The 15,521-nt window shown below is 39.6% G+C and overlaps 2 protein-coding genes and 1 long non-coding RNA gene across 5 annotated transcripts in view; 1 reads left to right on the plus strand and 2 right to left on the minus strand.

Moving 5' to 3' along the window:
• LOC107201238 (acrosin-like) overlaps window positions 1–1,117 on the minus strand; it is a 19,915-nt gene extending 18,798 nt beyond the window's left edge. Inside the window, exon 1 of the mRNA XM_033512554.1 lies at window positions 322–1,117. Coding sequence (XP_033368445.1) covers window positions 322–731 — 410 coding nt within the window. The 5' untranslated portion in view covers window positions 732–1,117. The remainder of the gene's footprint in view (window positions 1–321) is intronic.
• Window positions 1,118–1,793: 676 nt separating this feature from the next.
• LOC107201476 lies at window positions 1,794–3,930 on the minus strand. Its single transcript, XR_001520221.2, has 3 exons — window positions 3,816–3,930; window positions 2,353–2,464; window positions 1,794–2,125 (listed from the first exon to the last, which is right to left on the minus strand). It is a non-coding gene; the product is annotated as an uncharacterized LOC107201476 (long non-coding RNA).
• A 74-nt stretch (window positions 3,931–4,004) lies between these two features.
• Window positions 4,005–15,521, plus strand: part of RAB3GAP2 (RAB3 GTPase activating non-catalytic protein subunit 2) — a 42,418-nt gene continuing 30,901 nt past the window's right edge. For 2 of the 3 annotated variants that reach the window (XM_015620750.3, XM_015620753.3), the window contains exons 1-2: window positions 4,005–4,173; window positions 12,855–12,922. In XM_015620750.3, the coding sequence (XP_015476236.1) occupies window positions 4,065–4,173; window positions 12,855–12,922 (177 nt within the window). In that variant the 5' untranslated portion in view covers window positions 4,005–4,064. The remainder of the gene's footprint in view (window positions 4,174–12,854; window positions 12,923–15,521) is intronic. The other variant, XM_015620752.3, reaches the window with a different exon arrangement.

Here is a 15,521-nt window from a genome sequence, read left to right on the forward strand (position 1 = left end):
ATGCCAATTTTCCTGGAAGGTAGATGGAGAGAGGGCTGAGAGGAAGCAGAGCCATGTGCCACAGCAGCCCAGCAGTTGCCAGACCTCTGCATGGCAAGGCAGAGAGGGAGCAGTGCTCTGGCAGGTGTGAGTGCCCTTGTACACCTGAGGCTGGGGGAATGTCAAGCTGGAAGCTGCTGGGAAGCCTTGGCATAAGGCCAGGCTTCTCCTGAGCAGTGTGGCAGCTGGGCTGCCTGAGAGGAAAGGGGAGGGGAGTAGCAGGTGGTGCTGCTGGCAGGGCACCTGTTGGTATAGTAGGGACCATTCCCTGCTCCTCCTTACCTGATGGGGTCGAAGCAGTGGGCTGCTGTGAGGACCCACTCTGCAGTGATGAGAGACCCTCCACACAGATGTCTTGTGCCTGGTATTGCAGGATGCTTTAGGCTGACAATCCAGGGCCAGGCCCCTGGCATGGCATCTGCACCACCCACAACGCGTGTCGCATCATCATCATGAGCCATGTACTCATACTCATAAACCATGGGTCGGAGCCCACATATCCCTCTGCAATTAGAAAGTGATTTCCATGCTGCTTCATGGCTGAAGCTCAGCTCTCTGCCCTTCCCACAAGGGCTTGCAGGCACAGCAGGCCAGGGAAGCCCATGGGCTGTGTGTCTGTCCGTGCCAGCACCTGGCTGCTGGCAAGGAGCTGAGGCTGTCCCATGGTGGGTGGGAAGCTGTGGCCCGGCCATGGGGGACAGGCGGGGCCCCTGCAGGGCAGGCCCCAAGTGTTGCCGTGGCTCCCTGCCAGGGCCTGGGGCCACTTACCCGCAGTTGTCCCATGTCCCGTGCACCAGCCCGGCCACGGTCAGCAGGACGAGGAGGCTGAGCCAGTTCATGGCTGCCAGAGGCTCGTGTGAGCAGCAAGCACTGAGGGCTCCGTGCAGCAGCACAGCCACAGCCGCAATGCCCACAGCAGCCACGGTGTCCTTGGTGCCCTCGGTGCCGGGGCTGATGTCACAGAGCGGTGGGTTCCATCTTCTGGGCACTGTGGGAGTCTAAGGCATGGGGGTCCACTGCAGGAGGAATATGATTCAAGCAACCAGAGAATGGTTTGTGGTGGGAAGGACCTTGGAGATCATCTTGCTCTGAACATCTTGCCATTGGGAGAGATGGAGAGCTTACAGGAGACCCCATTGCTCAGAGCCTGACTCTGAAACTTGTCCTCACACACTTTGAGGGATGGGGCACCCTAAGCTGCTTTGGGCAACCTATGCTGGTTGCCTCAGCAACCACAGTCAAGAGTTTCTTCCTAATATCTAATCTAAACCTACTCTCTCATTTTGGAGCCTTTCCCTCTTGTCATTTCTCGTGTTGACCCCAAAGAAATCATTACCTGCATTTCCTAAAGTGAAATTCCCTATGTAGCCTAATTATGTATTTTTGTAAACTGCATTAAGGCCTTTGTTCAGTAGGATGTACGCCAATGCGAATAATTTTTCTTACTGGAAATGTGTTAATTTTTGCTATTAAGTGTTTATCTGAATGTCTTTAGGTACTTTCCTTAAAATTACGGCAGATATTTTTCAAAGTAGTTTGTTTTCTGTAGCCTTCTATATATGTATAATGAATCATTAAAAATTAGGAACTATTGAAGTTATAATAAAGAAAAAGGTTTATTCTGTAGCCAAAGTGTTAATATGAGTTTTTCTGTGCTCAAGACTGTCTTGAAATATCAGGTTATTTGCTGAGTATTGATTTCCTTATTTTATGCTTTCATTGGTATCTTGGTAGTTATTAACTTGACTTCTTCATGTACAGCAAACCAAGCAGAGATATGACAGTCTTATACTGCTCACTTTTCTCTAATGAGGAGAATTTTCATAATGCGATGAAAGCTTCACTAAAGAATGACAAACCATGTTGTTAATTTAATTTCTTGCACACTCTTTATTAATGCAGTTGACATTACTAGTGACTGTCCATGTTACAATTCTAAAATGTCATTAAATAATTTTCTTTACAGACTTTACAAGTTTAATTAGTGCATCTCCAAATTTACCAGCCTCTTGTCTCAACTTTTCCCACACTGATCTTGTTTTCAAAGAGTATCCTTCTTACTACTCCATATCATGTAATTCTACACCTGTTAGAAAAACCAGGATTGAACAACTGTAGTGAATAAGAAATAGATTATTCATTTGTTTAAATTCAAGTCTAACCTGTGTATTGCTTGAGAAGCCACAGATTTGAAATGTAAACACAAAATATCTCTGTAGTTGTCAAGGGCAAAATCACTGAGCCCATACTTCTTGTCCTAGGTACAGAGGAAAAGACAGAGTTTCTAGCGCTCTCTAATTCAATACCACCTACCTCATTGCAGGGCTGTGGTTTCAGCAGGACATCTGGGGTGCTGGAAGCAGAAAACTCCTCATCTTTTTGCTGGGCTCGTGGAAGGGATTGAGACTGTGTGGCTGCTTGGCACCTAGATAAAGCCACCATGGCCACCTTAGAATCCCATTGCTGCCACCTCAGTTATATTTATACAGAATGAATTATTCATTATGACATATTAAATTAAAGATCTAAACCAGCATAAAAGTTAAAACTACTAGTAGTGTATAGTACAGGGTAGTGCACTATATGAAAGCAATTCTGTTCAAGCTATCAAAATGATACAATGCCAGGCTCTCTTCAGAAAGTGTGTTTGTTCCATGCTGAATACCCTCTTGTGGGTATTGCCTCAAAGTTTTTTAGTAAAATTGTGATTCCTTCTTGGGGTCTCTCCAAGTGTTTTGTCACTTGTTGGAAGAGGGTGGAGGAGGAGGTGCTGTTCAGTGGGGTTAACTTTCCTGCTGGGTTTTAAACCAGTACATCATACAACAAAATAGCTGAAGACATTAAAAAGTTGTCAGGGTAAATTAAAGCCAGGTTCTTTGTATATCTTACAAGAGATTTTCTGGAGTTTATAAACTGTTACAGTCTGTGCCTTTAGGACAATCCAACTGGAGCCCTCTTTGGCATGAAACTTCTCTTAGTAGAGACTTGTTTAATCTTAGAAGGTATTTAAAGACCCTGTAGAAGACCTAGACCACAAATCAAACTTGCAGAATAACTTGGACTTTCTCTGTTATTTCTGCTTTTAGCTACATAAGACACACATCACAATCTATCTCATAAAAGAGCCGTGTGAAAAAACAAGAAACAGAATTCTTATATACATATATATGTGTGTGTGTGTTTGTGTGTACATATAAAGGCTAGTCAAGTAAGATCCATTAAAAAAATTCATGAAGTCTTATGCACAGGGGAATTTGTGCTTCCTCGGGATCCAGAAAACATCCTTTGGTGCTCTTCCCACCCATTCTTCTTTCTGTTTTCCCGAAGAGGAGGTTTTGGAGGCCACAGGTCAGCTGACAGTATTGTACCAATATCACTCCACAGCAAATATAACTGCTGCTATCACTCAGATTCCTCAGTGTCCAGGAGGAAGAGAAATGCCTTGACATTACATCTAAATAAACGCTTTGTATTTGCAAGAGCAATTGAGACTGAAAGAAACCCTGTTCTCAACTAACCATAAAAGGTGTTTTCTATTCATCAACACAACATGGGGGTTTTGGGCCATGCCTGTTCATCATTAGGCCTGGATGATGAAATCCAGCTGAGGGAGCTGGGGTTATTTAGCCTGGAAAAATGAAGGTTCAGGGGTGTCCTTATAGTTCTCTACAGCTACCTCAGTAGAGCTTGTGGGAAGGTGGGCGATGGCCTCTTTCCCCAGGCAGCTAGCGAAGGACAAGAGCAAATAACCTGAAGCTGCACCAGGGGAGACTTACATCGGACGTCGGGAGAAATTTCTTCACAGAAAGCGCTATTAAACATTGTGTTCGGGCTGCCCAGGAGGGTGGCGCATTCAGCGCTCTCTCCTCAGCGCCGCCCCTTCAGGCCCCGGCCCCGGCCCCGGCCCGCCCTCGCCTCCGTGGCGCGGAGCGGCGCATGCGCCGTGCGCGGGGCAGCTCCGGGCCTGAGGGAAGTGCCCGAGCGTTTCCGGGTTGGGTGGCGGCGGCACCACCGGCACCGGGAGTATGTCCTGCGCCCTCGTCCCCTTCGCCCACTTCCAGGACCTGGAATTAGCCCGCGACTTCCTGAGCCCGCACCGCCGCCAGGGCAGCGCCGCGGCCGGCAAGGAGAGCGGTGAGTCCGGCCCCCGGTGCGGGACTGTCCCTGCGGGCCCTGCGCTCGCTGGGCGCCGCGCTGCCACCCCCCTGCCCGCTGGCCGTGTCAGCCGAGTGCTCGGGGGCGCTCCTGTGGTGCGGGGTGGGTGTCTGACCGTAGCTACCGTATCTTCACCTTCCAAGTCAGACTTTCCTGGCGTCCAGAAGTTTCAGGTGCCCAGCTGTTCGCAGGTGTCACTCCTTACCTCGTAGTGTGGAGGTGAAGTTCTTTGGCCACTGCCCCTGCTTGCCCCAAACTTTAAAAGTTTGTAGGTTTCTTGCTGGGAGTGTAGTCGTCTGAAGACGCTCTCATAAAGACATCACACATTGTGCGTGCAAGGTTATCTAGGAATGCAGAACGTGCTGAAAGTGTACTAAAGGTTTAGCTTGGCAGCTTAAATTAAAAGACAACACATCTTAAAGCAATTACAGTCTGAAGCTGTGGACCAGGTGTCTGCCGTGTGAGGCAGCGCACAGTGCGGGCTGAGCTGCCTGACACAGAAGCTGCGTTCTGAACGGATCCATGCCAGGGTAGAAACCACAGGGAATTGAAGTCCTGTTTCGTGTATTTGTTACTGCATGCTGTGTTAACTGTACACTGCGTGTATGTAGATATAAACCCCCCAATATATACAGACATATCTGGCTGATGATTTTTGGTTTTTGGCAACAATAGGGAAGGAAAGCATTTGAAGAGGTTAATGAGGGTGCTTGTAAAAATCCTCACAGCTGTGGACAGAGCTTTAAGAGAAAACATCATGGTGCTTATTTTAAAAGCTTAAAATGCCCGTGGGGGAATTAGAAGAGGGGAGATCATAGAATGGTGTGTGTTTGAAGTGACCTTTAAGTTAATCTAATCTAGTCCAACTCCCCAGCCATGAGCAGGGATGCTTTTCACCAGACCAGACTGCTCAAAGTCCCATCTAGCCTGTCTTTGAACACTTCCAGAGATGGGGCATCCACAGCTTCTCTGAGCAACCTGTTCTAGTGCCTCATCTTCTTTGTTATTAAAAAAAATAATTCTTCCTAATATATAATATAAATCCATTCCCCGTTTAAAACCATTGGTCTTTGTCCTGTCACTTCAGGTCCTGTTAAACATATGACACAATGATTGTTAAAAACGTTTAAAAGTACATTATATATTCAGCTAGTTAATTTTGCCACTGAAACTTCTGTGTGCAAAACTTTTGGTAGAAAACAGTTTTCTGCTGCTGCTTGTTCTGTAACTCTAATAGGTTTTGAAAAAGACATAACAAGTTCCACATGGCTTCTCTTTGGCATCTTCTGTATCTAAGGGAGGGATTCTGGAGGGAGACAGCTTCTGTTAGTATCTCTTGAATTCTGAAGATAAAAGTGAAGGATTGGAATGTGTTTGTATGTGTTTCTAAAAGTAGGTGTTGAAAGAAATTAAAATATTTTTTTCTAATTTGATGGTACATGAGAGGCGTTTGTGTAAAATAACTTCGATATTTTATTGGAGTGGATTTATCAAATGGCAGCCATAAAGAGAAAATATTTAATATGTTGTAAAACTACCAAAAATAATAGAAGCAAAGAAAAAGCATATTCCAAAATGTGCTGCTGTTCCATTTTAATTAGTGGGCTGTCTTCTGGACTATTTTTATATTTGCTTATTCAGTCATTGAGGCAGAAGCAAGTGTTTGTCAAAATAATGCTCATTTAGATTCATTGAAATTTTTTGGATTTGTGCCTGTAATTTTTTTCTACCACAGCTGTTTTCATGGTTCAGGATAAATAAGTATAAATGTCAGCAAGTGAGAGTTCCCAAATTGGTTTAGACATAAGATTGTAACTTAGTGATTTTGAAGCAGAAATTCTTGGTGAATTTGTGTTTGACAAAGGAGAAGTGCTGCTACGACTTGTGGAGGTATCTTATATTAGACGTAAATCGTGCTTTTTATCAGGGAATGCTTTGCTAAAAACTCTTTTGTTGACAAAATGTACTGTTTTAAAACAGCAGTTTAATAAGGTTGCATCTTTACTTAGATTTTAAACTGTTTTAATATTTTTACTCTGTAAGGGAAAAAAAAGGGTTCTTTTACTAGTAAGCTACCCCATGACATAAGTTCAACAGAGAAGATGTTAATTTACTCTCAAATCAAACTTCAATGCTAAATTTAAACTGTCTTAATTTTTATGCAGACAGTTATATAAATAGCAGCCAACACATATCAAAACTCTTAAGTATTTTTTTTAACATGAGGACAAAAACCTTTAATTTACTTTCTTTTTTTTAAAGCTATGCTTCATTTGTCTGAAAACTCTTGCTAGTATTAAAAGATTGTAGTTAAAAATGATGGCTATCTTAAGGAAATAAATATTAAATATTTTCATTTAACAAAGCACATTTGAGTTAAATAATTATTTTAGTCATAACTTAATTTTTAGTAGAATTTTCAAGAATTTCTGTCAGGTTTTGGATAACAAATGCTTTTGGCAAGGTGCCTCTGGCATCTTCAATGTGTGGGGTTTAGGGTTTTTAGTGGAGGATATAGGCCCTGTCTTTTTTGTTTCCTTGTTACAGAGCAAAGAAGTTTTTAGTGCTGTTTAACTTTGGCCATATTTTAAATCTAACAGAACTAACCAAAATACTTTCTGTGAGTGTATTTGCTGCAATAAAATCTAGAATTATTATTGTAAAAGCATTTTTGAAGTAATGTTTTAAATGAAGAGAATTTGCTTGCTTCAGAAAATGCAAGCAGTATACATCTCTAAATCACAATGTGATACTGTAACTTTAATACAGCTTTGAAGTTAGATGTCTTTAATTTGAGTAAAAAACCTGTAACTTGTCACCTTGTATTTAAAATAGTATATTTTGTCTATATAAAAGTTAACCTAGGTTGTCAATTTCAAATTTAGCTTGAAAAGGCTTAGCAAAGTGTTGCATATATTAAAAATACAGGTATAGGTAAATTATAAAAAAAAGTTTGGATTTTTATTCCAAGTGGACTTGATTTTTTTTTTTTCCTTTCTTCGTACAGGTAAGCATTTAAACACATACAACAGTAGAACAAGATAGAGGGAAAGCTTCATATCAACTACAACTTCACTTAAGTTTTTCCTGTAGCCCAACAGGTTGTCTTGTTTGTGCAGAGGATGCACTTGTCTGGTAAACTGGGGAGGAAGAGAAAGCTGTCCTCCTCCTCTGAGCCTTGTGTGAAGTCACTTCTGCATGGGCCTGTTTCCTGCTGGCTCAGTCAACACTGGAAGGAAGGGTACATGTGCTTGTGTTGTGCAATCATCTGTTAAAATTGCCACTGATGCCATGCTGGAATAATTTAAGATATGTTCATAGACTGCTTGAGCTGACCATTGATCTGCCATGAAGCAAAATATAGCCACTTTTTATTGTCCATATTGGAATAGAATAACAGGTGTTGGGTTGGATCTTGGTTCATGTGCTTTAAGTAAATGAACCTGGTATTACTGAGTGAGCTGGTTAAAGATGCTTCATACGGAGTTGCTATGTCTTTATTCTTAGGAAAAAAACAGAAACAAAACCTTGAGTGCTTTTTCATATTTTAAGGAGGAAAACTTAAGCATGAGAATTTAAGAGTCTTGGGGAACGATGATGCTGAGCCTAGTGGTGTCTAAGTGGCTCTGAAAACTGCTGTTCTAACTGTGCAAACACTGGGAATAGGAAGTGTTTGCATCACATTTAATTTGACATCTTGCTGTGTTGAAGAGGTTGTGGGCTGCTGTTGACTGGATCAGAAAACAGCTGTAACTCTCTTATAAAGCTGTCTAAAATAAAGGCATGCGTATGAAGTAGAAAATCCATCTCATCTGCAATATGTGATAAAGCTTTGCAAGCATGACAGAATTTTAGCATTCAGAAATTAATGGATGTTTACCTGAGCAGAAAGTAGAGCAAGACAGATAAAATTTCCTACAATCTTTATAAATTGAAGAGTTTAGCTGCAATTTATTTAGAGCAAGGTGTGTTTCTGTTCTAGTACACTCAAAACAGAGCTTGAACTGTGTTTTGAAACATTTTATATGTTTGATGACAGCAATTCAGTGGTATAGCCAGGTAGGACTGCTGCTAGATAAACTGAGGGGGTGTTAAGGTGAAACAAAAAAATAAGTACTTTCTTGATGTGCAGATATTTTTAGTTCCCAGGTGTGTTCATCTCCCATTACCTAAATTAAATTAATAAGGAAAAAAGTCAACAAACCCAAACTTGACCTTCAGAGTTCCCAAACAATGATATCTCCAGTTATGATAGTGAGTTTGTTCTTATTCAGGGGAAGAAAACAATTGATCCCCTGACCTGAGGACTTCCTCATAGTTATGAGGTGTCACTTTGCTGCTTCTTTTTGCAGTAGAAGTGATAGCTTAAGCTTGTCAGAGAAACTCATTTCCAAAATCCTGCCCTGTTACATTAACAGCAGCCTGAAAAGTTCTCTTCATCTTATTTCCTCTAAACAACATCTTTGGACTTGTACACTTTGCTTTATCTGGATCAGCTGATTTAGTTCAGAAATACAGAGGGCCAGGCTTTTTATTTCAGAGTGGTCAACAAGATTACAAAGAAAAAATACATTACAAAATGAAATTCTAGATTGCATTTAGCATTAGCATTGTTAACTGCTTCTGTATCAATCTTATTGAATCAGTTATATTCTTATTGAATACTCTTCTGACAAGCTCTTTTTCATTGCCTCTTTAATCAGATCCTCTCTTTCCAGATTGTAGTATTTATGTTTAGTATCCCTTTCTTTCAGTTTTCCTGTAAAGTGTCATTAAAATACGCGCTCTGCTTGAATTGGGTTACATCTGTAGCAGTTAATACATTTCAGATATGGGCAAGAGTAAATGACATGCTCTCAGCATACGTGACAGAATGCTGTCAGAGTACTTCATTCAGATTATCTTCTCACCTGAGTTTTGTTGCTGCTTCAACACCTCCTTTACATCATAGCCTTCATTCTTTCTTGCTCTAACTTATGGCATTGCTTGCATCTGAGAGAAACTATGGAATACTATGTTTTGTATGTGATTGTTTCATTTGTTTCCTATGGCCTTTGATTTTTTTTTTTTCCCTCTGGTATTTCAAATTTTGGTTTTTGGGTTAAGTTATAATTGTAGGCCATGGAACTTTGCACTATTAATTTAAAAAAATCTATGTAGTACCTGGATTATTTTAAATTCAGTTATCTTTTACTTTATGAAAAGCAATTGTGACCTCCTTAAGGGAGAAAAAATGCTCAAGTGGTTATTTTTGTGATTAGGAGACTTAGTTGTGCTTTTGGGTTTTTTCCCCCCCACTTAAGGATGCCTGAAGTGAGAAGAGAGAGCAAATATAAAACTAGCCTTAAGAGAGCTTCCTAGTAGTGTTGGCAAAATAGCCTTATATATTTGTCAGTCCTCTTGTTAGAAGAGCTTTGGGAATAAATGCCCTGTGATTCCTGAACAGCAAGAAGATTCTAAGCTATTTCTAAAATTTCTTGGCCTGGAGAGATTATTTCTTTCATAAATTTGCAGTCCAGTGGTATCAGAATTGCAGTAAACATGCATAGAAGAAAATATACAACTCTCACACTTAAGCAATTGTTTTGTGCACTATTATCTAGTAATGTTTTATATTCATAAAGCATGGATGGGACTTCATTGCATGTGTCTAAGCTCACCCTTCAATAACCTCCTGCATTTGAAGATTTGGAATGTAAATGTGAGGGCAGGAAGGAAAGGCTTCAGCGGCCTGCCCCAGGTCATAGTGCTGCTCTGGAAGGGAGGGCACTGACAATTGATCAAAGTGCTCAAATGTCTATTCTGTACTATGAGAAGTGAGTAAAAATATCTTTCATATTGAATTTGACTTGCTAAATGCTGGTTAGACCTCAGTGGTCTAAATCTGTTGCTATTTTTTCTCTCTTCTCTGCTCTTGTCTTTTAAACAAAACATGTTTAGAGGTAGAAATTGTTCTTGTGAGTACTTTGTTTAATGATAATTGTGCTTAAATTAATTTTCTTATGCATTAACACCAGTGTTGCACATGTGCAGCATTTAAACCATCTCTAAAGTTTCAAATGTGCTGACGCTATATGCTTCAAATTAAGGAATTAAGTGGTTCATGTAAATCCAGTTGATGAACTTTTATTTTTGCAATCTCCGTAGTTAAGCAAAATCTGGAATATTGCTGCTGTTTTATCCAAGTAAGGAGAACTGTTTGAATGGAAACAGAGGTTTGTGCAGGAAAGTTTGATTAATTTTTTTAAATTTTGTTTTCCTTAAGAGGGACTGGAAAAAATGATCATGTTACAGATGTTTAGGCTTGCTTAGGTATTAGTTACTAGTGAATTTGTTACATTCCACAGTTGCTGGTTCTGATCTGTAATGTTGCTAAAGGAAATGGTGGGGTATTTCTTAAAATCTTCATCATAACAGAACTTGGACCCTGTGCACTTGGACTCTCATTTAACTAACCGTATCAAGTTACGGTGGGTGGGAAAAGCTGTGCAAGCTGGCAGCCTCCATGGAATACTTTATAATTCTTTTGCACAGGTGAATAACTGGTGCTTTGAGTTACTTTGGGAGTGTGTCCTCTGTACGTTGTTCCAGAGGTTGTTGTCTGTTGTTTAATGCCTTGTTTCACTATTCATTGCATAGGTGAAATGTCTAAATTATAAGAATGATGTGAATAAGAAAACAATTAATTTTAATTTCATTTTTTCTTAAAAAAAGAAACAATGTGCGGAAGAAAGGCAAGATGGATGCAGGCCTTGATAAATGCATATGATGGCACATCCTGGGATGATCTATCCAGTGTGGAAGATGGATATGAAAGGAGTAGGCATGTAAATGTTTGTCAGCTGGAGAACGTGCTGGCTTTGCAGAGCAGGCCACAGTTCTAAAGGATCTCTGCAATTTCGTCAGTGGAATGGTGACTCACCATTACATCATTTTCCCATCTTTTTTCATTTATCTAGTATCATCCCAGCATGATCACAGCTACCATGAAATTGTGGCTATTCACAGAGACAGCAAGGATCCTCACAGCTGCAGTTTTATGCTGTGGGCGTTCAGTCTCAGAATTGAAGTGGCTGAGGTTTCTTAGGAAGGTTGATCTGCTCTGTGCTGCAGGGAAGGCATTGGCCCCAACTGTGTTTCTTAGGTATGGTTCTGTTTCTCTCTGGACCTTGGCACATGGGCAGATTTCATTCCTCCATGAATTTTATAGGAAGGAGAATTTATCTTTTGAGATAATAAAATGCAAACAAAAGTAGATTTTTATTAGTTATCTTAATCTAGACAATAAACATTGTTTTCTTCTTGTGGTTACTCTATTCAACAGTATGTGCCATAATTTTCCTTTATGTTTGTACACTGCAAAATTTTTGACCTCAAATACAAGGTGAGACTGTGACCCATGGAAGCTTGTTGTTTATATAGTGTTGTCCGAAATAACTGTGCAGTTATATCTGCATTGATGACGATGCAGTAAAACTGTTTGACTAGCCCATTTTGCAGATGACACAGACCTTTGCATTTTACAGAGGTAAAATGGAGTGAGCATTTTGTCTTCTACATTCTCCTAAAATACCTTCTCAACAGCATTGGGAAAAAAATTATGTTTTAAATGAAAATATTTTTTTTAAAGGTTTTTGTCTTCATTAGCCATACAGAAGGTTTAAAATCTAACTAAACAGAGAGATTACAGATTTCTGTTTTATTGTTCAGCCTTTCCTTGCTTGGTGGTAACAGAACTACAAGTTTTTAGACCAAATAAAATTGTTCTTGATACAAAACCTTCTTGTATGTGCTGTTTGGCATAATCTTACTTGCTTGAAACTACATTTAAACTCATTTGAGGCATTATGTTTTAACTTCTTCTGAAGGTCAAATTTGCCATGACAGCAGTTAATGGAAAATCTTGAAAGAAATCCTTGGAAAACTCTTGAGGTCTTATTGATGTTACTGCTTCAGATTTCACTCTAGTACATGCTTGGATGGAAGTCAGTCCTTGGCTTTTCTACTGAATTACAATGATGTTTATTGATTTATCGAGGGTCCCAGTTGGTGGTAGTGTTGTACATCTGCTAGTACTAAAACTCCTGTGGCTTTTCAATTTATATATCAAGTTCTGTATTTTTAGGTCAAAAAAGAACTTCCACATTCACTCTTACAAGTAAAGAAGTAGGTCTGTTTCTACAGATCTAATCTGTTTCTCAGGTGTTTGAGATATTTTGTGAGCTCGTGGTTACTCTGAGGTTTCTGAATGACATAATTGAAACTGATCAGTGTCTCATTAATTTTCCTCTCTGTTGCCTTGAAAAGATGTGAATGACCAAGGTCCTTGTGCTCATTTTCTCCTCAGAGGCCAGACTGTCAGCTTCTGCTTTGCTGGTGGGATCTGCATTATTCTGGGCTCAGATGCTTTGTGATCACAGATTAATTTCCATGTACTATTGTTGCCTTTTGTATGTCGGGTACATCTTCTCTTAATACTATTCCATAGTGTTGGAAATGGAAGTAAATAAAATACAGAAAAATAAGACACTTCAGGGTTCTTTCAGTAGAACTCTTGTAGTATCTGTCATAAAAAAGTTGTAACGCATTAGTGGGGAAAGGAAAATGATAATTTTGTTGCCTATGCTGTATTCCTGTGACAAGTCTTATTTCACTTAAAGCAGGCAAATCAACAAGCTGGGAAGATGGTGGCTGGGGAGCCTGGGATGATGCTGACTTACAAGGACCTGTAAGTTCATATGTGTGTGTGTGTATGTGTGTATATATATATATCTATATCTATCTATATATGTATGTATATTGTTAACTTCCCTATTGTAGAAGACTTTTCCACTAGTTTATGTGTGTGGTGTTTTGGTTTTTTCCTCCTATATAACTGTCACCTGGGCAAGAAAAGTCTTGACATGTGTTTTAAATGTGATTGCTTGTTTGTCCCTTGCTCCTGTAGTTTTTTCTAAATATAACTTGGATGTTACCTATTGTGATAATTGCTCATATTCTTATGTTCTGTAGGGCTTTTCTCACCAAAATATACACACATCTTCCTGTGCTGCTGAACCTGGGGGCATCCTTTTTGTCCTGTAGCTAGTCAGGAGCAGTAGGGCATGGCAGTGAAGTTATAATTATCATAAATGAATATAAATCAAAAAAATCCTAAGTCACGAGTTACTGGCATAGACATCTTCCTAAGGGTCACTAGTGCTCCTTTTATGTTGTCATGTGTAGATGGTGTTACAGGAGGATTTCAACTACCTGCATGGGATGGAACAGCACCGTTGCCCTTTAAAGGAGGGAAAACATTCCTCTGCACAACTCGTTCAGCTGCAAGTAGCAGGGCTGGTCTGTTAATTGTTTGTAAGGCTGAGCCTTCCAGCTGCCAGCTGACTTGATGAGATGTCAACGAGGCTGCTTGTAGAAATCCTTTGCACCTGAATGCATCACCTCAACAGAATCAGTTCTGAGGAATCCAGACCCTCGCCTTACCAACAAACCCCTTATCTGCCATCTTTTTCTCAGTGTGTAGGAAGGATGCCCAAGTTATTGGACAGTATCTTTGTGATATTCTGCAGAGAAACAGATTTTTTAGCTGAGGTGACAGACAAATTGAAATGAACACGGTGTCTCCCAGGGATGAATCACTGACACTGTCAGGGATGACAGGGTGTAAAACCTTTTAAATAGGATGGGTACTCAGCTCCACTATAATTGTCATGAAATGAGTGTGTTTCTCAGGCCACATCTTCATTAGATGTGCTGTAATGTTTATAACTTCCTGAATGAGTGGAACAAATATTTGCTTTTCTACTTTTGTTGTAATTTGATAGAACCAGCAGGGATTTCTAAATTGAAATAGTTTAATTTTTCACTCTTTTCTTTAAAATGTCACACTTTTCTGTGGTTTACTAGGTGGTTTACATCCTGCTTGCATCCTCTACTTGCATGTTTTCCTTTAAAGTTTCTAGTGATTCCAGGCCAGACTTCAGAAAGGGTTTGCTGTCATACTCAGCAAAGAGGTTGTTCTGTGTAGGAGCATATAAATACGGGAGTCTGTGTGTGTGAAGGCACAGCAAAATGCGTGAGTGCGTCAGTCTATCACAGAAGTGAGAATTATTAGCAAAATATAACAATCAATTCCCTTGTTAAAGCTTTTAACTCTTTATTTGGATTATAGTGAAAAATTCATTGTTTCTTGGAATTACTTGTGCCCTGGACAAATATCTATTTCATGGAACATAGCAATTTCTGAGAAGGCATTGAAAACAAATAAAAAGTTCAGTTTTTTTATAAGGTATCCTTTTATGGATCTGATTAGTTGTTTTGTAGGGATGATGTCTTTTCTTCAATGCAGATTTTAATAATTCTGTCTTTTACCCTTAAGTTTGTTTTGGCAAGTTCAGTGCTTTTCTTGTTTTAACCCTTAGCTCATTTTTGTTGCTAATATGAGATGGTCATGTTTTATATCTTTGTATTTAAAGTTCTTTGTTCATGCTTACAGATAATTTTAAATTTTTTGTCTGAAATACTATTGTAATTCCTTTTAATCTTCCGATAAGCCTTTAATTTCAGTTTCTTTTTCCTCAGTCTGAAAATCATGACATTAAAAATTAGTACAGGGCTTTCCTTTGGCTTTTGCTGAAGTGTTTTTGCATGACATATTTATCTCTGTCATGAGGAATTAAAATTGTCATGAATATCTCATAACTTCATTGTCTTGTGAAGTCTTGAAAAGTGCCAGTAAATAGGGGAAAATTGTTGCTAAACAATTTGGCATCCATCAACAGACAAAAATCACATGAAAATAGGTTCTCTTACAGAAATTAGGAGATTGTGTGGACAACAGTAGTTAACAATGTTTGTATTGTGCTAATGTAGATTTTATCATGGGTACACTGTGTATTTCTATGTGCACAGCGACCATTTTTATGGTACAAGCTTATGCAAGGAAATAAATACAATGAATAGTTGATGAAGAGCATGATATACAAATTCTTCCTACAGTTTAGTGCTTGTTTTTCTGCTGGGAGTAAATGGGCAGATTTTCAAGCGGATGCAACTTTACTGTAACAGAATAAATAGAATGAATCAGAAAATGATCACACTGAAGTTGTTGGGTTTTTTATTTGTGCATAGCTGCTTTGAGATGTTAGAGGATGGAGTAATATTTTTGAGTGCTAAAAGGAGGTAGGGTTGGATATGGAAGTGGAAATGGAGTCTGTGGACTAGGAAAAGTGTGTTGCTGTGATTGGATAGGAGTATGAGTCTAATTAACCAGGAATATCAACTCGGAGACTTTGCAGCAGTTCATTCCAAGTCTGTTACTTCCTGAC

The sequence above is a fragment of the Parus major genome, chromosome 3 (genome assembly GCF_001522545.3).
Source record: "Parus major isolate Abel chromosome 3, Parus_major1.1, whole genome shotgun sequence".
NCBI lineage: Eukaryota > Metazoa > Chordata > Aves > Passeriformes > Paridae > Parus > Parus major.